We start from the raw sequence: 26,051 nt of genomic DNA, 5'->3' as shown, positions 1-26,051 counted from the left end.
GATGGAGGTATATTGCAGAGGCGGGCCTATTGTTCAATACCCACGCTTTGGGTGGGCATAGCCATAGCCAAATCTCAAGTGGACCGATATCTTGGGTGGGCTGCAAATAACAACAAATTGGACCAAAACAGAACGACATGGATGCTATCTAGGGCTAAGTCAATTTCTTCTTCTTCTCTCTGTGTACGGGAGGAGGAGGATGAAGATGATGAAGTGTGGTGCTGTAGTACAGCAGCTCCTTCCCAATCCTCCTTCCCTCCCAATTCTCGCTCTCCCTTTCAATTCTTCTTCTTCTTCCTCCCGCAGCTTTCTACATCTTCATCGTAATTATAATTACATCCATAACAGCAGCCTCAAATCCCTGTTTTCTCAAAAGCGATTGGCTTCTCTATCATCCTCCAATCAGGTACGCGCATCTTCTCGATTGTTGGTTTATATCGATCTCCATAGCTATATGTGCAGCTGCTGTTGCGGTATTAATTCTTGCTTTGGCGGATTTCTGAACAGAGCACTTCCAATGAGCAAGGGGAAGTTAATGCCTTTCAACTCATCCAAGCTCACCAGGTTCTCATTTATGCGATGCACCATTCCTGCATATAGTTGTCGTTATATTATGCACGCGGGCTACTCATGTTGAATTGGATTTTGGTGTTTGTTTTTCAGGAAAAAGCTGCTAGGCTCTCACCTGTAGAGGAAGTCAAGACACTTCTCTATTACAGTTTGCGGGGATTCTTGTCTACCTTTTCGCAGGTCGACTCCTCTTCTATATTGAAACTAGCTACCTTGGTCTACTTCATGCTATTTTACCTCCAAATGTTGGTTGCTCATTGAGTTGTAAATGGCATTTTGTTAGCTGTACATTTTCTTAATTGGGTTGACACCATTAGCCGAATCCCAATGGCCCTCGTGTAATGCTGACTATAATCTGATACGATTTGTTGGCATTCGAATTTACTAGTTACAACAAAAATTTTATTCTTCTAGAACACATTTGAGGGTGTGACTATGGATGATATTGGGCTCACCAATGCAATGTCTCTTTAGCTCCTATAATTCTGGCATTCTGCTTGAATGCACATCCACATGATCCAAAATTCTGGTTTAGTTTTCAGGTATTCTGCTAAATTTCTAAATGTTGTGCATTTTCCTAATCCATTACAGAGATTTGAGGGGTATCCATCAGGATCCATGGTTGACTTTGCTTGCGACGCTTTTGGATCTCCCTTACTAGCAGTTAGCAGCTTGGCAGTTCATACGAAGGTTTGTACACCAGTTGAAATATTCATTTGTTTCTCCTAATAAAAGGTTGAGCTCTGGACAGGTAGTGTCTAGTTTCATCCATGAGAAGGATAAACTAATTGCAAAGAATCTCTGTAGTTCTCTCTCTCTCCCTTTAAGGATTTAAGTTGATATTTGTATAATTGCTATAGGATCTTTTGGCTAACCAAAAATGCTCATTGCTTGTGGCAAGAGATCCTGAGGATCGAACTGACCTTGTTGTTATTGTTCATGGGGATGCTGTCCCAGTAAGCTTTGCTACTGCTATATCTTTCAGTTTTTTATGCTCTTGCTGGTTTGCCATCTAATGTTAGTTTCTTCTTCCCTATACTTACTTCTGACCGGGAAGTTTTTGTGATCACTCTAGGTTGAAAAAACAGAAAGGGATGTTATCCGTGCAGCATATTTGGCTAGACACCCTGATGCATTTTGGGTAAATGGAGTCTTTCTTTTATAAGTATGTCAATATCTTGCACAAAGCTGGCCCTAATTTTTCTTATCTGAACTACTGGGACTATCTTTCGTGAAGGTTGACTTTGGTGATTTCCAATTTCTGCGAATTGAACCAACTGTTGTAAGATATGTGTCTGGCGTTGCAACAGCTTTATTAGGATCTGGAGGTTGGCCTAATCTTGGATTCCTTATGTATTTCGCTAATGCTCTTTTCCTTTAAGCCAAGACCTTACAATACCTCAGTTATACATGAATTATTTACGAGCACATGGCCTTTGACTCATGCCTTTAAAGAAGATTTGGTGGTAATTTTTTGTTTTATTCATTAATTGTTGCTTCGGGTTCTTTCACTATGTGAATACTTTGCAGAATTCACCAAGGACGAGTTTAAAGCAGCGAAAGTGGATCCTATATACCAATTCTCTAAGCCTGTGACAGTATGACACACCATAATGGCAATGTGCTTAATATTGTTTTTGTGGTTATCCGGCTCTGAATTCTGCATGTGAATAAACTCCCTTGCAGTTGCACATGAACAAAGATCACGCAGACGAAACAAAACTGATAGTGCAGCACGTGACATCTGTCCCGGTATTATGGCAATATTTTTCTTGATTATTTATAGAAACTTTGGGGGTTGTTTCTTTTCTTGTCTAAATTGAACCGGCATGAAATGTTGCTTACTTGGTTGATAGCATGTGGGCTTTTCTATGTATTGTTTGTGAACAATGGAGTGATTAGAGATATGTTGTTGTGATAATTTCCTTTTATTATACGGAAGTGACGGGTTCAACTACTACATTGTTCTTCTTCTTCTTTCCCGAGGCTAGATGCTGATTATAATTGGGAACTAATAACTTTTTCAGGTAGAGTTTGCATACATGGTGGACATAGACAGTCTGGGATTCAATGCGAAGGTTACAGTGACACTTCTCCTATATCTTCTAGTGTTCATCACCATATGCATGTTTTCGTTTCTTTTTTTATTTACCTATCCATTTAGATACAAGTTTTTTGTAGTTTTGGAAAGAAAATCGGAATAGGAAAAAATTGATACTCGATGTTTTTGAGAATAAAATGTAGATATGATATTTTTTTAAAATTACTTGATGAATAGTGTCAAAAGTTTTAAAAGTATTGGTATAAAAAGACAAATTCCATATGTGTGTGTCCATGCATGTTGTTATTATATTTATTTAGAAATGCTAAATTTACGGATTTTTGCTCTTATGAAGGCTGGGTACGAAGGGAACACTTTCAAGATACGGATCCCTTTCACGAGGCGCGCTGGTGATAGAAAGTGAGTAATTATGAAGTATGAGTTGAGGCATTGCATTGTTTACTCAGTTATATATTTGCACTGTTTATTAAATACTATTGTCCTTCTTAAAAGCAGCATCTAATTAAACTTAAATGAGAAATAGTCTTTCTGATGGTAGTTGATGATGATCAAATATGGTGATTGTGTAGGGATGTGAAGACGTTGATAGTGGAGATGCTACAAGCTGCCAAATCACAGCTACTTGTTTAATTGATGCTTTTAGCTTCAAGTTAAGGGGCCATGGCCATGGCCATTGATGTACATTTACATATACATATACACAGTTTGTTTCAAGTTAATGTAAAGCCAAGCTACTTAAAGAGTGTACTGAAATTTAATAACTATAAATTTAACTTTTGAATTTGCATTGCATGAAAGAAGGGAAAGGAAGATACTACTAACACTCCCATCTCCTCCCTCTTTAAGGTGTGTTTGGCATTTACTTTCTGTTGGAAGCAATTGCTAACTTAGAAAATAGTAACTTTATTATTTATTTTTCACCGAAATTTTCTTATTCAATTCATGCCTCATTTTGATCAATTAATCAAAACTCACTTGCTTCATTCATCATTTTTTTTTTTTTTTTACAAAATCAAATCACATTGAAAATTTTCAAGAAAGCACAAAAATAATTCCGTTCGATTAAACCTAAAGCTAACAATATTATACCTTAAAACATAGACAAGGATGCAATATTTTGAAGAAATGATATGTTTGGTTTGAAAGAAATAATAATAGTACCCTCTTCATCTCAACTGAAATGATCCTTCTTTATTATGTTCATCCATCCCACTAAACAATCTCTTTTAACTTTTACATAAATTATAAACATTATATTACACATACAATTAAATTATACAGAACACAAAAAACATAACAAATCAAATTTATCTCTCACATCTCTACTCACTAATAAAATTTATTTTATTAAAAAGTAGAAAGATTAAATGGAAGTAATTTAAATGTGTAGTATTTTTAAAAAGAAAAAGCAGTAGATTGACAAATTTAAAAATAAAGAAACATGGATTTGGCAATATTTCATAAAAACAGGATTTAGAATGCATGAGTGTGTATGAATTTCGCCTACCTCCAAACCTGAGAATGGGATGCATCTAAATAAACTCAACACCACCTTGTAAGCCTCTCTCATCTTATGAATCTATATACCAACAAAACAAAACCAAACCTATATTAATTTATGGTTAAAAACATGCTCTCATATTAAGGCAAAGCAACATCCAGGTTCCCATTTATCTAATTCATAAAACTCCCAACAAAATTAAACAAAAACACTGAGCATCCAGCACTATTCATGCTTTCAGCAACATCCAAAGTCATCAAGGGTAAAACGAGACAAACATAATGTCCGAAATCTTTGAAATCTCAACGGTTGGCCTTGGCAACTCTCTCAATCTCGTCTTTCTTCTTAATAGCATAACTGCAAAATATATTCGATTGTTCGCCTGTTAGTCACACAGAATGTACAATTTAAAGTAACTATTGTGAAAGATTCAGAACACAGTTTCTTACCTGTTAGAGGATCCTTTTGCAGCATTGATAAGCTCGTCAGCAAGGCACTCGGCGATTGTTTTGATATTCCTAAAAGCGCTTTCACGGGCACCGGTGGTGAGCAGATATATCGCCTGATTGACGCGGCGCAGTGGAGATATATCAACAGCTTGTCTTCTAACAACTCCGGCTGAACCAATACGGGTTGCATCCTCCCTTGGACCACTACACAAAATATTCAGTGCTCAAATGAGTAACACAATATCCTCAAAAAGCAAAAACGAAATGCACACAGCAATTTAAAATCAATGTAATTATATTCTTGCACCATGCTTTAAGCTTAAATTGACATATGCAAAAAGTATGATGTTATTATGCAGTAAAGCATTAATTGAGGAGTAAAAACCTGTTGATAACAGCATCAACAATAACTTGAATTGGGTTCTGGTCAGTCAACAAATGAATGATCTCCATGGCATGCTTCACAATGCGGACTGCCATCAGCTTCTTCCCATTGTTTCTTCCATGCATCATGAGGGAGTTGGTTAGCCTCTCGACAATCGGGCACTGAGCCTTCCTGAATCGTTTTGCCTGGTACCTCCCAGCTGTGTGAGGCATATATGTCGGATGCTTGGCAGCAGTTGCAGTAATATAGTCTTCCACAGAGATATCATTAATCTACAACAGAACAAGGTTAAGATGAATCAATAGACAAATAAAAGGGATAAACTGGAAAATCATAACTAAGAGTTTGTGTGCATACTGCATAGTAAATTTGCATCAAGAGGCTTCCAGTGGCACTCATGTAAATACATTAACATTTATGCTCTGTATCCTGTAAGGTCTTTAAGCTATGGTTTTGTTCTCTCACTATTCATCAAAATTCTGCACCACCGCCCACCACCCTCAACTATCAAATTGAACTCGGTTTTTCTTGTCCACTTGTATTAGTATCAAGGATTTTCAAAAAAATTTCCTATTCATCAAAATTTCTGTGCCCAAAAACATTGAAATCAAACAACCATATTTCATTTTTTATATTTTCTACTAAAAATTAACTTTACATTGAAAATAAATACATATTTACATGCGTCTTACAACTATTACAAATCAAAATTTGGACAATTCAAAGTACGAAAAAAATCCAAACCCCTAAACAAACACACCATTTCAATTCAATTTTGCACTCTTTTCAAACAACAATGCAAGTTATCCACTAAACACACCATCTTGCATAAAAAACATGTTAGGAAAAAAAATTAATCTAGATACCAATGCAAGTTTTTTCAATCTATAGGACCCCAATGCGTTATCCACTAAATTTAAATGTTTTTCACTCATGCTACGTGGTGGTAGTCAGCCAAACAAGGTAATCAAATGAGAGAAATAAAGAAAAGATGATGATACAGTAATCAAGCGAAGAATCTAACATGAATTGATCAATGACATCCACTGAAATTTAAATATTATGGTGTACGTGACAAAGCAGAAAGAAGTGGAAACCGAGGCAGAAAAAAGGAGACCTGGACTTCGTCATAGGACCAACGGTTGAATAGCAAAACACCGGTGTGAACCTTATCCGCCTCGTCTCCGGCTGTTAATACCGCTTCTGTGGCCATACCTGACGGAACATTGATAGTATCAATGAATGCTCACCACAAGAGAATAACAGATAGAGAAAGGATAAAAGAAAAGAAACCTGCAGACAGATCTGAACTCCGATCGATTGTTGCCCCGGGAGAGATCGATCAAAGCTGCTGGCCGGCGGCAAGGAGGTGTGACAGCAGATACTAAAACCCTAAAAGTCTCAACTATATAAAAAAGGGCATTACTGGGCTCAGAAATGGGCCCAATGGACTGACTACTAAAGGCCCATAATTATTGAGTGCAAAACTAAGGGTGAAAAAATTGAGTTTGAGTTTAATTTTTATTTCAAATATAAGATAGGTTTAAATTTTTGTATTTCTTTTGTGTATAACTTTGGTTTGGGTTTGGGGATTTTGATATATATTGATTCGATAATTAATAAATATAATAATATAAATGTGTATTAATTTGTATAATTTGATTATAAATTTAAATTACTCCCTCCGTTCGTATCTATTTTTTTATTTTAATCTGTCTCTAACAAAGTATCTATTTGTAACTTAACATTACAAGTAACCTTATAACTTACAATGTATTACACAAATGTTATTACTTTTATATCACACAATACTAAAATTATTTTAGTCATTTCTATTTTATTCATACTACATCTCAATATAATACTAAATATATATTTTTAAATTTTTATTTATTTATATTATAAAAAAATTTATTTTCTACATAATAACATATATATTATACATTTTTTATTAAACTATAATTATTATAAAATTTTCAATTTAATTAAAAAAAAAACAAAAAAAAAAAAACAAACAAACAAGCAAACGCACACGCAAGCTTCCTGTCTGCCAACAAGGGACAACCCAGTTTGGGAATTTTAAATTTCCCAAACTTATCTTGAAAAAACACGGCCTAAAATTCTTGTGTTCACAACAAAATAATTGTGCTGTGTGGTAAGAAAAGATTGTTTTGAAAGTTTTAGATTTTGAAAATAAAAAGTTTAATGGAGTAGTATTAAAAATCTTCAAAATTCACTATTTTAGTATGTTCACAAAAATATGTTTATATGTCAATAATCTTTAAATTTTTTATTTTTTTTTTAATTTTTAATTTTTTCTTTTTATCTATTTACATTATTAATAATAGACTCTAGATATTTCTTACACTCAAATTATTTTAATTTTAAAATACTAGTAATAGTTAAAAACAATATTGAACTACTATTTCTTTTAATCCTTATATGTTTGTATTTATTATATTAATGAGGAATAATTATTAATAATATAAAAAATAATATTTTTAATATGTGGTGAGAATATATAGTAAATAATATGAATAATAATTTTAATTTATTTCACTATTTTAACATATCCATAACATATATATATATTTTTTTTTTATATTACTATAATTCTCTATATAATTTGAAATTAGAAAACAACAATCCCTAAATTTACCATTTAAGGAGTGTGTTTGTTTGGAAGTTAGATTTTAAATGTACATTTAAAACATCACATCAACACCTACTTATATCACATTAAAAAAGTATTTATGAAAAAAATAAAATATTTAATAAAATATTTATTTTTTTATTTTTTTTGTAATTATGCGTTCTAAAATAAAAATATGTATATTTTTCAAAAGAACGAAAGAAAGTATCAAATCTAACACTATTTTACTTTTTTATATTTTACTAAAAGCAATTTTTTATTCAAAACATGTCTATTTACATGTAGGAACTATTTTAATTCAAATATTCTACTAAAAATCCAAAACCCAGACAAACACCAAACTCATGAATAAAATTTATAAAGCTTGCTTACAAGCTACAAATAATGGTGAAGAATTAATTGTCATATAAATAAAATATTGCGAGGACATACAGATAGACAGACACACAAACAGAGTGAGTTCTTACTTCAAAACCTCTTTATAAATTATCAAAATTAAGTTCGGCGGCTGCCGATTCACACGTCATAAAATTAATAAAAATAAAAATAAAATAAAATATTGGCAAACCTTTTTAATTAGGCATATCTATCCAACAAAAAATCCTCAAGCAAGAGTGGTCTCCACGTAATCCATGGCCTTCTTCATCACATCTTTAATACGATCCTCGTCCCCAACACCCTTCTCATACTCAAGATACTTCTTGAATAAGAACTGCATTCATCCAATACAATTCTCAAGTCAATAGACAAACCCTAGTAAACGATAACAACACAAATATACAATACAAACCTTCATCTTCTTCGGGGGAAGGCTCAAACTAATTGCTCTCTCAAACAATGCACGTATCGTATCCATATCGCCAAGCCGGATCTCCTGCAATAATTTCACAACCCAAAACAATAGCATCATCATTGCACATGGGAACAAGAAAGCACAAATTTACGAAGAGGAGGATGAAGTACTTGATCCAGATAAACGCTCCACAGATCTGTCCTCTTGGGATACTCCCTGAGTATCCCCTCGAACATGGACCTCCCCCTGTCCGGAACTCCACACTTGAACTCTAGCAGAGCTGTTTGTGATATAAACTTTATATGCTTGTGTCGGGGAAGGCTTAGAAGAGCGCGGTTTACAACAGACTGAACCCCATCATTGTTTTGCTTCAAAAGGGATTGAATCTTTCTCAACCATATCTGCATGGCCAATGACAGCATAATCGACAACAGCACAAGGATATGAGGTGGGGATATTTAAATGGGAAGTCGTATAATGGAGTACCTTGCACGAATGCTTGAACTTTCTACACATTTTGTCAAGAAGCTCATCTGCCAATTTATGTTGTTCCGTCCTCTCGTACATTCCCAGAAGTGCAAGATAAACCTTTTTGGGATTGCAGTACTGCAATGCTCGTTGAAATATTTTTGTAACCGCTTCCTGAAAATGGAGGTAAATTAAAATTACCTTCAACTAATTATATATATATTTTCTCTTCAAACTAGTGCAAAGAATAACCACATCCAACAAAAAAGCGGGTGTTTCTAAAGGGCATTTTTATACTTACCTCAGAAGGGCTACCGAATTCATTTTCCAAATTGAAATAAGCAACCCAGATATTCAGCTTCTCAGTCTCCTCTCGAATATTTATTGTTCTCAAAGCCCTAACATATCAAAATAGAGTTGAGTGGATCATTGTGATGCAGGGGAACACAAATGCACTAACGGAGATTTCTAATTATCAGTACAAGATATTGATTCTTCTAAAGGCCAATATTATGTACCTTTCAGCAATTGACCGTGCCTTGTCAACATTAGCTAAAGAGAGCATAAACGCCATGTATTTTATCCATAAAAAACTGCTATTTGGGGAGCCTCGAATAAGTTTTTCAAACTCTTCTTCAGTCCTTGGGGTTGCTTTCTCAAGCAGCCTCTCTTCAGCAGCACTTATTTCTAGTTCCCTGTACCAAAATATAGGCAGTACGGAATCAAGTTTAGCTTCTATGCAAAAATGTTGCAATAATATGCAATGCCTTACTTCTCCTCCCTAGCTTTCTTTTTGACCTTCTTTTGGTTCTTCTCCTCATCTGTATCTGCATTCGTATAATTTTGAACAGCCTGACCAACATCACCTTCATTATCTATACTTTCTAAGTCATCAAGCTGAACTTGAAGTGGTGGAACAAGAGCCCTGGATTCCGCTTCCGCCAGTATACTATGATGACTTTCAGATTCATTTTGAGTGCTCTCAACATAAGCAGGGCTATGCAGTAGTGGCATGGTTGGATCAGCTAATATAGCAGAATCATCTGCGCCATTAGCGGAATCATGATTCTGTTGTGAAGGTATTTCCAATGATTCTTCATCTTTGAAATATGATTTTTTCATCCCAAGGGACACTCTATTCCTATTTTTATCAACCTAGAAAGAAAATTATAAACATAAGCCAAGAGTTATTGTTGCTTGAAATACATAATAAAAGCCATGAATTATTGTGCAAAAGGAAGACCAGAGCTATCTCGCTGATTGTACTAGCTACTATGTTTTCGGGATTCTATCCTGTATTTTATTCTCTCTTAAATAAAAATTCCTTTTAACTCTAAAGTAAAAGCCAAAAAAAAAGAAAAAAGTTGCTTCATCCCAATAACCAACTGACCTATAAGACTTGCATAAAATTTTGAACAACTTGGGGCTCAATCATTGAAGAATATAAATTGCTACAATAATTCATGTTTGACAAGATCAATAGGCTCTCAGAAAGACATAAAATTGTCAAAAGGAAGTTTTGAGCATTTCTTAACAATAAAATTTCCTTTCCACTAAAGCATAGAAAATAAAACATAAAAAAATAAACAGCCTAGACACTTTTCATATGTTGACATAAACAATGTTATTTCAGTAATATGTGGACTAACCTTCAAAACTTTTGCTTTCACGCTTTCACCTACTTTGAACTTTGTCATTATATCACCCACATGATCATCAGAAAGCTCTGATATATGGCATAACCCAACCTAGGCATAAGCATCCAAGTTTAGTTTAATCACATGCTGCTCAGTAAGAAACTGAAAAGGCTTCAATTTTAACCTCACATTGTATGGAATAAGTGAACACACAAAAGATATTTACTCAACAAGCTGTTAATGGAGCCACATAACAGTGATTCAAATGGTGGTTAAACCAATTTATAATTAGATCATTTTCACAAGCATCAGTTAGCTGCTCGATATAGCCACAAACAAGAAATGCTAACATAGCAGATGCTCCGGGATTCGTAATGCTAAACAAGATGTATAGGATATTGAGATCAAGTTAGGGAAATTGAGTTGACTCAATTACCACATTTGTGTTGTCTATGGATATAAATAAACCAAAAGACTCGATCCGCTTGACTCGCCCAGCAATAGTATCTCCAAGTGTAATCTGGTTTAACAGAAAGGGGTCTAATTGTTGTCCACTTGCTGCACTTGAAGTCTTAAGAGAAACTTCAACACGCTTTGAGAGGGGCTCAACAGATAAGACCCTACATTCAAAAGAACTGTTAACTGCTGTATACTTGAAACAAAAGGAAATGTTCCATAGATAGACTTGCCTGCCAATCACAAGTTTCCCAACTGGAAACTCACTTTCCAGATTTTCGACAAAGCTATCAGACAGATTACAAAGGAGAACCTTTGCATCTATCTTCCGTGAAAGCATGATAAAACATCCCTTCGAAGTAATGCTTTTAACATAGCCCTGGAGTAATCAATTCATGGGAGTTAATAAAATCATATGCTGAAATAACCAGAAATAGAATGGTTATTTGGTAAAATTATATTTACATTTCTGCATTATTTGCAGATTAGTCATGTAGTGAACAATAGAAAGTAATAAACAACTGGCATTTAATTTTTCATGGAATGATATATGACAATTGACAGGATAACTTGATATCAAACCTGGACAACCATATTCGGATAAAGATCTGCTATATTCTCCATACGCTGGCTAGACGTATCCCTGCAAACAGTTAAATTTAACAATACCATATGAAGGGAACACAGAGAAAAAGATATACACAAACAAGAATAGCTGTATCAAATAAGATAAATTGCTCAAAGTTAAAACAAAATTCAGGGAGCAAAAGCTTCTTTGCTCATATTTCACTTGTGCTTGTGCAGTTTACTGAACAAAATGTTTGCTCAAAATAATAAACAAATTGAACTTGAGCAAGTATTTTTGGCTAGCCAAGCAATCGAAATAACAGTAACATGTTTGTGAAGCTAAACAACTATGTCATTAACATTGTGAAAATTTCAACAAGAATGGGTGGTTTCATTTTGATACCATAAATCTTCATATTAATTACGTGAGCATTAAATAATCAACTTTGTATAATGTACAAAATCAAAAGAAGTTACAATGATATTATTCCCCTTACCACAAAAATGTAAAAGGAACCGCAACAATCCTAACAGGTTTGATGGAACCATAAAATGTCAAAAATAAAGCATGGATTAATCTTATATAAGCATGACTTACGCACTGAAGCCATGTGACGCAGCTGAAGTTAATCTGAGTGATAAGTCAATATGGAGCGTGCCCTTAGAAGCACGCTTGATTTCCAGAACTCTACATTTCACAAACTGTCCTTCCTGATAACCAGAAAGTGGGTTGGAAACCCACGAGTCAGTGAGCTCCGTAAAATGAACCTTACCATAGCGGTGCTGATCAATTTGAATCAGCAATCCACCAACACCAGAAAGAATTTTAGAAATTCTCCCTGCAACTATGCTTCCTTCAACTAAATGGCACGGAAAACCATCATTAGAATCATTTTCTTCGAGGGCTATAGGACTATCAGCTGGAGCATGGGGGACAATACGCACCAACTTCTTTTCCCTACTCATGCTGACTACATAACCCGAAAGAGCTTTTCCAACATAAAACCGCTTCTGAAATCCAGTAAGTTCAGAGGGCTCAGAAGAAGAGTCTAGAATATACAGTCGTGCCTTAACATCTCGAGACAATGTCAGCCAAATCCATTCAGGATCAATCTTGAACACATAGCCACAGACATTTTGTCCATAAGAACAGTTGAACCCTTCAGAGATTAAGCATCCATCCATTTCACTAGACTCTGTAAATAAATGTAAACAAGCATGAATTGTTAGCAGACAAGCAAGAAGACCAAATTAGAAAGTGACAAATATATATATATATATATACATATATCAACATGTCTATGCATGCCTGCATGGTCTAGTAATGGTAAACATCCATGTCAGGAAAATAATTCATACAATGCTTACCTATGAGTAAAGAAGGTTTTATAGATAATTCCCATCCATAAGTTCCTTTACCATCTCCTGCCTTACCACCCTTTGAAACAATCCTTGCAGTCAGTGTTTGCCCTATTCTGTAGTTGGCAAAAGGACTTTCAGCAGAATTACCATCAGTTGCCTGTCAAAAACCATATGAATCACAACTTCACATTCTCCGATACACAATCGAAATAGATGAATAAATAATAATCTAAACAAGGCTCCAATAATCTCAACCTCTGTAATATGTATTCTTCCATGTAGTCTAGAACCAAATTTCACTCTGAGTTCAAGTGGCTTTATTTCAGTAATCTGAAAATTAAAGAAAGTTGTAAGGTATTAGGTATTAAGGAATCACGGAGATATACCAAACTCAGCAAATAATCTACATTCAGAGATACGTGAATCAACTGAGGAAAACAAAATAACACTTCACCTCTGCCTGAATGAGCATACCAACATCATAACTAGAATTCTTCTTCGCCCGCTTAGAACTGGATGTCTCCACACCATCACTTAATGATTTGAGCAGTAACAATAACCTTCCACTTGTCTCAGGGGCAGGGAGTGTCATTACAGTGGCAATAACACTACACCAGAAATACAACCATAACCACCCAAATAATAGAATATGATTACTTCCAGAAGGCTTTCACATAATCAAGTAAAATAAACTGCAAACAAAATGACATTTTAAATAATTGTATATCATCTTAGCAATCAAAGTCATGAAACTTTTACGGGAAAGACATTTTTAATACTTGCATATCATCTTAGCAATCAAAGTGATGAAACCTAAAAGATAAGACATATTTTTAAATATTGGCTCCTGGATCACTTCTCAACCAATGATGCGGAATACAAGAGCTCCTGAATGCACTATATTAAAACCATTTACAACAGTAAAGACTACAAACCACAAAATTTTATACGTTATACTTTTGACTGACACACAGCTGTTCTATTTCAAACACTTGATTAACAAACACCCCATGTCTGCCACAGCAACAAATTTAGGACTATTCTCCTGAACTCTGATACTGTGATAAGTTAAGCTTGATTAGTTGCTTAATATTTAAGTTCTGAACAGACATGGAATTTACACTCAATGTGAATGCTAGTAAAACAAATAACCAATCATTGAATGCCTGATCAATGATTTAAACCTGACTGATGCTGAAATTTTTTAACTGAATATAAGAAACACAACGGCATAGTTGCCATGCACTGTATCAGTTATGAAACCATTGATTAAGAGAGATAACACTGTTATACTGCTTGAACTTGAAGAGACAAACATACAAGCTTTCCTCAAAGCTTTTAGTCATTCATTTAGGAAGCAACCATAGTGTTACCTTTGTCCTGGGGTATACGGTTTAGGTGGTAATTTCTGAGTGTTGTAATCAGTCAAGGATGCATATCCTATCGTAAAATTATACTCAGGAAGAGATAGGACCTGTTTTCAGAAAGAAGTGAAAACTTTAAAAAAATGATGTCTGAACTTCAGATGCCATGAATTAAACACAATCAATTTGAAACAGGAAAACACTTGCCAAATAATTTTCCTTCACAACTTCTACCAATGCATTTACAATTTGATTCACCTCCAGCTCCTCATCAGCATCTCGTTTGCGCTTCTGCATTTAAAAATGAATACAGATCAAGCATAAAAGGAAGGTAAGACATAAATTTTGTTAGTCATATATCTAATATACACAAAAATACACATATATGCAAGATTTTACAAAATCAACTAGTCACAAACTTATTACCAAGAAACCATGCTTCAGCAGTGTAATATAAGGAAATAAAAGGCTTCAAAGGCATTGAACAACTATCCAGATGGCAAAGCAGATCACTCACATTGATAATTGACATATATTGCTAGTAAGGCCTCCTTTGCATATAAAACAAATTGGAAATTAGGAATTATCCACCGCCTCCACATAGGAAAAAAATTCAATACTTACCTTTTTAAGAGTTTTTAAGGCAGAGCCATCCTCATTAGATCTTATCAGAAACTCTGGCTTCAAAGATAGATCAACAAGACGTTCAATCTTGGAAATGTCAAGAACTGCAGCTCGGATAACAGAGTTCGTTTCCAACGAGGTGCCAACCACTGGAACAAAAATATATTATATAATTAATTTCAGACTCTACAAAGAAAATAACACACAGCTCCTTCAATGTTGTATGCTTCCTTACTCTGATAATGTGAGATAAATCCATAGACATCATTGTATTTCTCAAATCTGACAACAGCGCCAAAATCTTTAATTTCATGTATTTTCCCTTCAATGGTACTACGAATACCAAATTCATCAGTCCATCTCAATCCAGGATCTTCTGAGTCAGATATTTGCATATTTGCAATCTAATCAAGAAAAAAGGTGAAGTGTCTCAATATATGAAGAGAAAACTATTAAAAAGTCCAGAAATATAGTTATTAGAGAAAATTAAGAGAAGGAAAATAATAAACAGAACCATAATGGTAGAAAAATTATACTTTATCCAGAATTCAGCCTCAACAAGACAACAAAAAGTGACATTACTATCAATACAATCTCCTTGATAATAGTAAAGTTATTTGACAGAGACGATTACAAAAAACATAGCACAGCTGTGTGTGTGTGTGGGTGGGGGGGAGAAGAAAAATCACAAATTGGAATATCCAATTTAAGCAATGTATTATGAAACTTTAGCAATGTGTAGACTTCAGCAACTACCTTCTCTTCTAAAACAAAGTATTCTTGAATGAAAGATGTGTTAATTGAACAGCACAATGACTGCTTCAGGGATACTGTTATCCTGCCCGTCTCACCACAAACCTTGAAAAGGACCAATGTAAGGACACATTTTAAAAGATAACATTAAGTTTTCTATGTCAAAAAATGGATTCTAGAGTTAAATTTACGTCAACTATACTGCTTCGAACAGACTGCCCAACACAGAAGACCTTCGAAAGATCTGATCTCCGATCATCAGTAGCCTGCATACACCCAGGAGTCCAAACATTATATAAACAGACATATCCTCGTTTATACATAGATTTGTATATAAAAAAGAGAGTAGTTTTGGTGTATACCTTACTCTTGGGAGAAAAACCTGTTAATCGTCCAAGAAAGCGAACAAAGCAGCCATTTTCAATTATATTACAAATATAGCCCTGGGAAAAAGTTACAGACAAATAAAAGATCAGAGTAGGAAGAGGCATGTTTCAGTAATGGAGATTCAGTTTGAAATGAAACAGTTTTCAGCAAAAGACAAGAAAATACATGACCGTCCTTGGGCTAAAAAATTAAATTTAAAAAAAAAAAAATGAAACTAAGAAACAAATCTTACATGCACCACAGAATTCCTTTGGACTTGGGTAACATCTGCAGGGAGCTGATCAATAGAATTAACTAGAGAGTTCTTGGCGGTAAGAACAAGACTGTTACCCTCGAAATCTGTAGGTTTAAACATTGAGAATGAAAATCAAGAATTGGACATTCACACTCAAGTTCATGACTGCTCTTCACATACAATATACCACTGATCTAACCAACAGAGACATTTAAATATAACTGTGTCACTCATTGGATTTCAGATTGTTTTAGGACAACGTCAAAAGACAAATGCTACAGCTTATCTGCAATTATTTCTACTTAGGCATATGCTAAATATTATAATTTTGGTAAACCGGGAAACAAGGGAATAAAAGGAGGCAGTTTCTTGGAAAGTTTACCATAACAGGCACAGCAAAAGAAACCCACTCTTGGCAAGATTATTAATATAAAGTAAAAGCTGAAGATTACCGAGAACCAATAGTTGGTCAAAGCAATATCCGGGTCTCATGACAGATAGAAACAAAGCAGCAAGGCCTGTTGCATTTCAAAATAATATAAAAAATACATACAGTGAAATACTAGAAAATTTAGAAGCAATACACTAAGAATCACTTTCGGACAAGAGAATTAAAAGAATACGAAAATAACATGTGAAAATTCAAAAGACCACAAAACTATACACAAATAATGCCGGAAATAATACCTTGGTGGTCAGCTAAATGCTCCAGAGTGATTGTTCCTTTCATGTGACTTGAGGCATTCACATTCACGACTACTGCATGATGTGTAACATGCTCAACAACTCCAGAGACTAGACTACCAAGTTTCACGGTCTCATCATCTAGTGACCTACCAACATTTATTAGTGAGAAAGACAAACATAACTTTAACAATCTTCAAAATGAATCATCCATCACATATATACAAAAAACAAAGCATACATGCAATCAAAAATTGACTACAGAATGAAATAACCAGATTGATAATCATTTTAGATATAGCTGATATCTAAAAGTAGATACGTGATCTACTGCAGAACAAAAAATTTTAAAATTTAAAACACAGGAAACAAAGAACCAACCAATGAATACTGCTACAGAGACATCTGCGACAACTTCCAAGAGATTACCAAGTGAAACACATGCAAGCCCATTAAAGAGAGAATTTTGTACAAGAGGAGAGAAACCATCTTTACAGTTTTTGATTGACAGATCATCTAAACTCAATTTATTTTTCACACATTGCAGAATTATAAAACATGTGATTAAAGATGTATAAAACACTAGATGGAGTTCATTGAATTGTTTAGTTAGAAACATAATTTTGAGATTTTGTTGCACCCAAACATTACCTACGATGCTTATAAAACACCAAGTAAATTTACACAAGTTGGAAAGAAGCAAACCTTGTAGGTTTAATGTTGAAACTGAGGATTATTCGATGAGAAGCAGGTATGCATTTTACAACTCGACATTTGACTCCTTGTTCAACATGATACACGGAACCTATGTCAGTACCTTGGCTTAAACCAAGTTCAGATCTGCAACAAATAAAGCTTCATTTATATCAAATAATATCATCAAACAAGCCATCAAAAAAATGTGTCACCATCCCATTTCTTGACCAACTCATTTTGTGTTAATAACAACTGACTATCAAAGCTATGGATTTATTAAATCAATGGGTACTTGAGGTATCAATATAGCGCTTGTAAGAAACACAAACTGCCACCACAGCATTAGTATTCCTGTTATGTTAAAAAAAAAGTTTGTACCATATATTGGACAAAGGTTTTCGCATTAGGAACCAGGAATGCTTGCTCATAATGGACAAATTAAAAACAACAAAACAAAACCCCCCTAATACACAAAAATCTTCGTAAAAACAGGTCATAAAAGCAGTAAAATGTATCGTTAAATCTGACACTAAAATTTTAGAAGTCCTAAATTAATGAAAGTTTGCATTGTAAAGAAGCATACTACTAACATAATAATAATAATAATAATAAGAATAATAATAATAAGAAGAAGATAAAAAAAAACAGTTTCCTTTGGAGACTTCCATTAAGGGGACTCTAATGACCAATCACAAGAAATATTGTTTGGCCTTAAAAAATTATAAATGCTCTAGTTGTGACAAGGCATATATCTATCTATAGGCAGTAGGTTGCTCATGTTTTGTTTTGAACTATCAAAGGACACAATCTTTGACTATATATTAGTTTGTATCTTTGTATAACTGATCCATAATCACACGTGATAGTTTAGCTTTCTAATTGGTTTTCAGTTTTGCATAGGTAAGTTGCATCACTGGTGGTTATGGTTTATCTGTCAACGATACTAGAGTTTATTAGAAACTGTGTACAGCTTCATCTTCATTTGAAAAAACAATTCTTTGAGATGATTATCACGAACTATTAGAGAGAACTTTCAGATCTGCTCAGAAAATGATAACATAACATACAGCATCATAGATATTCAATTCAAATGTGTCAAGTAACTGACCTGGGGGCAAATCCCTGAACCCCATTGTAGAACCGAACAAAGCATCCATGCTTTTCAATCTTTGTTATCCAACCGTGAGTCACTAAACCATCAGTTGCATCAGCATAAGAACTAAGAATCTCTTGGTCAGAGTTCACCTATTACCAAAGAAATACATTAAGAAAATCAAACGAACTGCTAAAAAATAGGCAGGGTTCTTCTCTCAAGTCTCAAATGTGCGCATCCTTTTGTCGAGGGGTGTTGTCGTTCATTAAGTTAAACACATTCTTTGCATGCCGATTGGACTAGGTCTTCGTCACAATTAAACAAATCCTAAGACACAATCTTCCTCCTTTCTCACAAACAAAACTATCAATAACTAATTAACTATGAATCAGACCAAGAATTTAATACATATGATTATAAACCAAAACAAAGCATCTTTTACCGTTGATTAAAAACCAAAACAAAAATAGTACTCCCTCCATCCCAAAAGGAAATAATTAATTATACTTAATGTCTACCCCATACTTTATTTCATCACATCACCCAAATGATTTTAAAATGAAATATACACTTCTCTCCCCATCACACCACCTAATTTCTAAATTATTCTACTTAAGACTACCCACCTAAAATCCTGTGCTCAAATCAAATATTGCACCTTGTTTGGGACGGAGGGAATATAAATTAGAATTAGTTCAAATCAAAGGCTGAGTAACATGGCATTGAAGAGGCTACATGATTGGAAAAGTATTAGAATGAGAACTTATGATTATATTAATAAAGCAGGAAGCAGGAGACCATACAAGGGTTCTCTTGTGCGTCACAGTGATTCTCTTGGATTTGCTACCAAGCACACGAAATACTAACTCAATTCCAACCTGTAAAATGTCCATTTATGAGAGAATTATATTTAAAAAGAAAAACTAACCACCATTTGAATCCAGACAAATGAAGAGTATATTATAATAAAACCTGAAATCTTTTACTAGGCTTTGTTCTTTCAAACTCTGACATGTGGCGTAGGGGGCACAGCGCTTTCATTCCACTGGCAAATTGCAAAATAGCACCAAATGTATCAACAGCAATGACCTTGCCTTTTACCACCATTCCAGGTTTCACATCAGCGTGAGTAAAAACTGATCCTTCAAAGGCACTAGCCTGCTTAAAAGAAAAGAAGAATGAATTGCATGGCAAGGGTATCAATACAAATTTCTTTAGAACTTCTTATTTAAAGAAACCATTTGCAATTTGAGTTTCTGTAAAATAAAATTACAAACCCCCCATGAGGTTGTTTTCTGAAGGATATAAATATGTATAAATCTTCCTTTGTTACCATAAATTGCTGCAGGTTTTCACATCTAATTTTCTACCATCACACCACCCTCAAAGTACCATTTTTTACTAATCAAAAAATTTTCATAGCCATCAGATCCCTAGGATTTTATTATTTAAAACCCATCCCAACATTAAGCAAGCCCAGTTATGTACTATATTTATTCAACCAAATTACTATAATCAATATCAACAATTTTGTCCAATAATTGATTAAGCAAACTTTCTTTGCATGAATTATTAGTTGCACAAAATTTTGCATGTCTGTCAAACTATCTTTATGGTAAGCAAGTTTCGTTAGTTCATCTGAGTATCTTACAGCATTGTGCTTAAAAGTCTGTTTGGGGGAAGCTACTGCTCAACAGTTAAAAAAAATTAAAAAAATTAAAGAAGAAGAAGAAAGAAAGAAAAAAAAGAAGTCACAATTGATCAATGTAAAAATAACCTTTAATGTACCAATTGCAAGCCCCTCCAAGCGTCTATATCCAAGTATCCTCACACGAACACAGCTGCCTTCCTTAAACTTCTTGTTCAATTTTCCAATTTCCTTGTCAGCCACATCTGGCATCTGAAATCCGCATTGCAAGATTAATAGAAACTAAGGAAGTTCAAAGATGAAGAACCCAGCATGCTACTAAGAAAAACTCACATTTACATAAGTTGCAGTTGGAACAGGCAAAGTTGGAACTTCCAGAAGGAGACCTGAGTCCTTGTCGATCCTGACTACTTTAGATTGATCAAATATATCACCTATTTTGACGAACTGTTCAATGTATAATATTGGGGAAGGTATTGGTCATATATTCTAACATTTTCAGTTCTTCAAAAAAACTGAAGGGAAATGAGATATAGAAAGGGTCTTTGACAAGCATGTACAAATGGAGCACATGCAAGCAAAACACGCATGCTAACATGATTGCGGATGGGTAAGAGTATACCTTATGAAATATATATAAAATAAAGAGAAAGAACTGACGGTGAAAGAGGTACAATGAACTTACAGATGCTAAAGCTTTATTACTGACGAGGTGGGGATTCAGCGTTAAACCAATAGCCCTTGTTGAAGGATCGATAAACAAGACCCGGGCATTGAACTATATAAAACAACAACATATATGTTTGACCACAGTGAATATCAGAACAGCAAAACTGAAATTTAGTTTGGATAGTAAACTTCAAATGAAGTTTAAAATAACTATGCAATTTGTGCAAAATCAAACTCTTCCACAAAACAGGAGCACATGATTATACAAAGTACTTGGAAGGCAATATAGATATCCAAAATAACCACACACTACGGGGATATATTCTGCCATTATATATAACAGGTTAAGTAGAACTTATAAACACTGGTATGAGTACATGATTTTTTATACAATCCAAACATAAAAAACGATGGTGCTACCTTCATATTTTTGTCATACTCCTGCTCCCAGTTAGGACCAGGAAATATTTTATCTAGGTTAAAAATGTCCACCTGCAATATCAGCAAAGACACATCATAGAAAGACCTGAAAATAACATGTTCATACATTTTTATCACAATAAAAAATGGTGCAACATACTGTTCCGGTGAAATATGTAAGAAAAGATAGCATGATGCCATTTTCAAGTGTTGATTGCACACGCGCATTAACAAGCATCCCTGGAACTAGAAGATCTATTGAAATGCCCTTAAGCTCTTTGGTCTGCAAGGATAAGTAACAACCTATCACCTCCAAACAAGTAAATGAAGTTCTTCATATAGTGCAGAATAAAATGAAACATACCACACATCTTGAGACAACATCAGGGTCTGAACTTATATGAACTACCCTCCGATCTCTGTCCACACTCTTTACGACTCCTTGTGTTAGCTGGCCAACAAATAATTCAACCTTACTGCTCTCTGCAAAGAAAAAGTTAAAATCACATTACATTTAAAAAAATAATAATAAAAAATGCTCTAACATATATAGAAGAAAGCTTCAATTCTCACAAGATCCTCCTTTTTCATGAGTCAAATCAAAACGATTCTCTAGTTGTTACAATTATGCTGATAAAAAAATATATATTATGCAGACAAGTCCCATTTAGTGCACTAGCTCAGAGCAACATTCATGTTAACATAAAGATGGAGAGTAAATGCAATTAGTCACATTATAGCTGACGGAAATGTTAAAAATTGGAAGAAAAACAGAGGTCTAATAATTACCAGGTAGGTTGTGAGTTGGCATAAATCCAGTAAAAGACGGCACCCCAAAGTGAAGTATACAGCCATGGTCTTCAAAGCTCTTCATATAAGCACTTAATACCTGTAAACAAGCATATATATTTATTAATTAAGAATATGTGAAATCATCAATAAAAATGTATGATTTCCTCAATAAAAGAAAAGCAAAATGTATACAGTTGGAGAGAGAGAGAGAGGATCAAATAAACAAATGCTGTATCTACAGCCACATATATTAGTTTGGTACTTTGGTGGCATCATATCATGCACATTAAACATTACATACCATCCCTTCTTGAATAGCATCCAGCATTAAGTTCTTATGCAACAAAGACAACTGCAGAGAAAGCCAAATCTTCCGTTTTCCTTTTTCTTTTCCATCATCCTCTACTTGCATAACAATGCAAGACACAAGTTGGCCTTCATGATATAGTCTTGAAAGGAGGAAGCTAACCATATCCTGGCAATGGTTAGAAAAGCAACATCATTTTGATCATTATAGCCAATCTAGACTAATCTTTCCCCAAGAAGGCATTTGGAACATCAATGGAAATTCCAAAAGAAAATTAGAAATGGTCCAAGGAAAGAGCAATACCCCTTTCACTTCATCATCCAATATAGGATCAAAGGCATCACAAGCACGAACCAGTCCCCGCAAGCCTCCAGGAAGGTTAACTACTATATCTTTTTCATTAACTTCATCAATCACACCCCATAGCTTCATTCCTGGAGATACATTCTAAAAAACAAAAAAAAAGCAAAAAAAAAATTGAAAACAAAATTTAATTTCTTCCTAAATAAAAATCTAACTGCGTGAATGGTATATGCACAATATAAACCTACTGCGGACAAGTGATTCGGATCACGCTTACTTCACATGGAAGGTATCCACACTCATATGGACAAAGAGTTACAAAAACTCTTTAGATTTTGCTATCCAGGACATAGCAATGCATAATAACCACCTAGCATAATTTACTTAAGTTGGCCAAGTAGAAATAGATGCAACAAACATACCTTGAGAGTGATCTTATTGGCAAACTTTGGATGTTTTCCCACAATTCCATCTCCAAAGAGTGAACCTAAATCATCCTTTGCAGATTTGTCTCTATTATGAACTCTCTTTTCCTTCTTCATTTTCTTTAGCGAGAGCTTGTCTTTGTTGAACTCATTGCGTACTATTGCATTGCCCTCATTTCTCTCTTCTCTACTTGTTGAGCTTTCGCCGCCTAGAAAGGTGGAGAAAACGTATTAGATGAGAACGAATTGTTTACTGAAAGATCTAGACAAGGAATTTAGTTACATAGCAATATCACCAAATGCATGGATTTTTAAATTTCTCACTCTTCCAGATTTTGATAAAGAAACAAAGCCCTTCCATTCACTTTTTTCCACATTGTTTAATCCGTGCCTTCAATGAAAGGACAAGGACCGAAAGAAAGGATATAGAAGAGAAATTTACACTTTCCTTTGGTGGAGTTGATTAACAATAGAAAACAAATGAATGTGATGGAATAAACATTCATCGAATGGGCAATCTTTATTTCACAAACTCCCGAAAAATCTAATCCTCAGTAAGCAATCAAGAAGCTAGCACACAAGGGCTACGTAAAACCCACTTCTTTCACACTCCTGCCCTGGTAATTTTCCAGCCAGCACTAACGTCGATCGACATAAAATAAAATAAATCAACAGCTGTGTAATCTTGAAAAAAAAATGCAACTTCCCATCCAAACATCACGATTGGGAAGGTATTATTCTATCCTTGATAAAATTCGAAGCCTGCTAGTGAAAATATAGATATAACAGTTGTACGATTTCCTTCCATTCCATTGAGATACTTAAAGTAAAAAGATAGCAGCACATCATGTAGAAGCATGAAACAGACATAAAGAGAGAGCCTTCCAACAAAATGAACAACCTCGGGGAAAGTCGGGGACGTCGTCTTCAACCTGAAGAGGCAACTGAGCGGCGTGGGATTTACTTCCCTTGGATATAGCAAGCTTGTGGGGTGGCCTTGGAAGCTTTTTCAAATTGGTAGGTTTAGGTTTTTTGGAATGCGGTGCCATTACTAGGGAGCAGAATTATGTCGCGCAGTGCGCGGCGGCCGGTTGTCAGAAGTCCTCCTGGTTTACCGTTGCTCGGCGGCGCTTCTGAAGTAAGCTTGACGGCTCGGGTGGCAAGGAAGAGGGACAGCGGGAAGGCGAGGAACAGGGGAGAGGGTTTTTGAAGGGTTTGTGAGTTGGACTGAGTTTCTGCCTGCAACTACGTTCGTATGTCTATGGCGGAACTTGATTGATTTGGGCTGGGCTCTCAATTAGAATTAGAATATCTAATATCTAATACAAGGGTGTATATTTATTTGTTTGGATTTTTTAGGTAATGTTTTTAAAGTAAAATTAAATTTTAATTTTATTTTTTTGAAAAGACAATAAAGTTATAATAGTAAAATCAATGTTAAAATCTTACAAGGGTTTGTTTGTTTGAAGAATTTTACCAAAATTTTATTATTCATCCAAAATTTTTCCTCCAAAAAAATCAAAACAAACACTTATTTTTTATTTTTTATATTATACTAAAACTCAATTTTACATTTAAAACATTACATCAACACCTATTTATATCACATCATATAACTATTCAAATTCAAAATTTTTACTATTCAAATCTCAACTCAAAATCAAAACCCCAAACAAACACACCCCAAGTAAACAGAGCTCTAGATTTACGTGGATTTAGAGAGTCAGATGATTTTATATATTAATTTAAATAGATTTTTATACATTTTATGAATTTGTATAAATTTGGTAAGATTGTAAAATAATTTTTTATTATTTATAAAAATTTATATGAAGCAATATTCAAATAATTAAATAAAAATACAAAAATGTAATATAGTTTTAGAAAAATATTAAATTATTTATTATTCTTATCTCTATTCTCGTTATTTTTATTTCCATTACCATTATATACTCCATTCGTCCATCCGTCCAGTTGGAAAAATATACATATTTTTATTTTTTTTATGTTAAATTACAATTTAAACATTTCATTAAATACTTTATTTTTTTCCACAAATACCTTACTTTACATTACATCGTTACTTAAAAAAAAAAAAAAAAAAAACAAGGGCAAAAATATCGTTACACTATTTTTAACTACTTAGTATTATTAAATGTTTACTTCGTGTGTAGACGGAGAAAATATTATATATAATTAGTGATATATAATAATTATAGCATAATACTATTTTTATATATTAATCTTTAAAATTTTTATTATATTATTATTCAATATATTGCTTTGTTTTAATAAATTATAATTTTAGCATAATTTTATAATATGTACATGTATTATTACTTTAACAAATTTAATGTGAAATAATAATTTATAAAAATAAATTTGGAGATGAATAATATCTCATTGTGAAGTAACTATGATTCAAATTTTCTCTATATCATTTTCAATTAAATTTATTTGGATATTTTTTATAAAAAAATAAAAGAATTAATTTAAAATTTTAATTAAAAATATATATTCAAAAATGCTGCTATTATATCTTAGTTTTTGAAATTATTATAATAATATTAATAATTATAGTAATAATAATAATATATTTTAAGAATTCATCAAAACTTTTCTTTATACATAACTTTTCTTTAAAATTCAATAAAATTACATACTTTTAAAGTTTATACATTATTGAATATAATCAAATTTTAGAACACTTTTAAAGGTCTCGATTGAATATCATCAAATTTAAAAAAA

At 33.7% G+C, this 26,051-nt stretch overlaps 3 protein-coding genes across 3 annotated transcripts; 1 reads left to right on the top strand and 2 right to left on the bottom strand.

Annotated features, from left to right (window-relative positions):
• Window positions 1–199: 199 nt before the first annotated feature.
• Window positions 200–3,419, top strand: LOC127263753 (uncharacterized). The gene is made up of 12 exons (XM_051292954.1): window positions 200–406; window positions 508–564; window positions 664–750; window positions 1,162–1,260; window positions 1,431–1,526; window positions 1,646–1,711; window positions 1,808–1,898; window positions 2,101–2,168; window positions 2,257–2,322; window positions 2,598–2,648; window positions 2,967–3,031; window positions 3,202–3,419. Exons 1-12 carry the CDS (start codon window positions 200–202, stop codon window positions 3,260–3,262), a joined length of 1,014 nt encoding a protein of 337 aa, XP_051148911.1. The 3' UTR covers window positions 3,263–3,419.
• An 828-nt stretch (window positions 3,420–4,247) lies between these two features.
• LOC127264126 (40S ribosomal protein S5) lies at window positions 4,248–6,370 on the bottom strand. Its single transcript, XM_051293527.1, has 5 exons — window positions 6,261–6,370; window positions 6,085–6,182; window positions 4,968–5,239; window positions 4,583–4,786; window positions 4,248–4,490 (listed from the first exon to the last, which is right to left on the bottom strand). The coding sequence occupies exons 2-5, from the start codon at window positions 6,178–6,180 to the stop codon at window positions 4,436–4,438; spliced, it is 627 nt and encodes a 208-aa protein (XP_051149484.1). The 5' UTR covers window positions 6,181–6,182; window positions 6,261–6,370; the 3' UTR covers window positions 4,248–4,435.
• Window positions 6,371–7,960: 1,590 nt separating this feature from the next.
• LOC127263588 (rRNA biogenesis protein RRP5) lies at window positions 7,961–24,545 on the bottom strand. Its single transcript, XM_051292690.1, has 40 exons — window positions 24,205–24,545; window positions 23,301–23,512; window positions 22,879–23,022; window positions 22,570–22,743; window positions 22,266–22,365; window positions 21,841–21,959; window positions 21,637–21,759; window positions 21,477–21,548; window positions 21,073–21,165; window positions 20,721–20,834; window positions 20,517–20,639; window positions 19,712–19,897; window positions 19,543–19,617; window positions 18,755–18,891; window positions 17,656–17,790; window positions 16,954–17,099; window positions 16,719–16,784; window positions 16,264–16,370; window positions 16,007–16,087; window positions 15,836–15,910; window positions 15,648–15,749; window positions 15,127–15,295; window positions 14,892–15,040; window positions 14,475–14,558; window positions 14,277–14,377; window positions 13,358–13,511; window positions 13,159–13,233; window positions 12,910–13,060; window positions 12,140–12,737; window positions 11,557–11,617; window positions 11,208–11,353; window positions 10,955–11,138; window positions 10,531–10,629; window positions 9,654–10,036; window positions 9,400–9,576; window positions 9,183–9,279; window positions 8,900–9,055; window positions 8,584–8,814; window positions 8,411–8,494; window positions 7,961–8,332 (listed from the first exon to the last, which is right to left on the bottom strand). The coding sequence occupies exons 1-40, from the start codon at window positions 24,350–24,352 to the stop codon at window positions 8,225–8,227; spliced, it is 5,739 nt and encodes a 1,912-aa protein (XP_051148647.1). The 5' UTR covers window positions 24,353–24,545; the 3' UTR covers window positions 7,961–8,224.
• Between the last annotated feature and the right edge of the window lie 1,506 nt (window positions 24,546–26,051).

This window comes from Andrographis paniculata, unplaced genomic scaffold (genome assembly GCF_009805555.1).
Source record: "Andrographis paniculata isolate CXL003 unplaced genomic scaffold, ASM980555v1 Contig69END, whole genome shotgun sequence".
In the NCBI taxonomy this organism is placed as follows: Eukaryota; Viridiplantae; Streptophyta; class Magnoliopsida; order Lamiales; family Acanthaceae; genus Andrographis; species Andrographis paniculata.
This window is presented reverse-complemented; position numbering and strand designations above follow the sequence as displayed.

Coding starts and splice junctions, on each gene's coding strand:
- LOC127263753 (XM_051292954.1), top strand. CDS start 200: ATGAAGATGATGAAGTGTGGTGCTGTAGTACAGCAGCTCCTTCCCAAT. Junction 565..663: donor AACTCATCCAAGCTCACCAG/GTTCTCATTTAT, acceptor TTTGTTTTTCAG/GAAAAAGCTGCTAGGCTCTC. Junction 1,712..1,807: donor GACACCCTGATGCATTTTGG/GTAAATGGAGTC, acceptor TCTTTCGTGAAG/GTTGACTTTGGTGATTTCCA.
- LOC127264126 (XM_051293527.1), bottom strand. CDS start 6,180: ATGGCCACAGAAGCGGTATTAACAGCCGGAGACGAGGCGGATAAGGTT. Junction 5,240..6,084: donor GGTCCTATGACGAAGTCCAG/GTCTCCTTTTTT, acceptor GTTCTGTTGTAG/ATTAATGATATCTCTGTGGA. Junction 4,491..4,582: donor GCAAAAGGATCCTCTAACAG/GTAAGAAACTGT, acceptor TATATTTTGCAG/TTATGCTATTAAGAAGAAAG.
- LOC127263588 (XM_051292690.1), bottom strand. CDS start 24,352: ATGGCACCGCATTCCAAAAAACCTAAACCTACCAATTTGAAAAAGCTT. Junction 23,023..23,300: donor CCAATAAGATCACTCTCAAG/GTATGTTTGTTG, acceptor TTTGTTTTTTAG/AATGTATCTCCAGGAATGAA. Junction 8,495..8,583: donor GGAGCGTTTATCTGGATCAA/GTACTTCATCCT, acceptor AAATTATTGCAG/GAGATCCGGCTTGGCGATAT.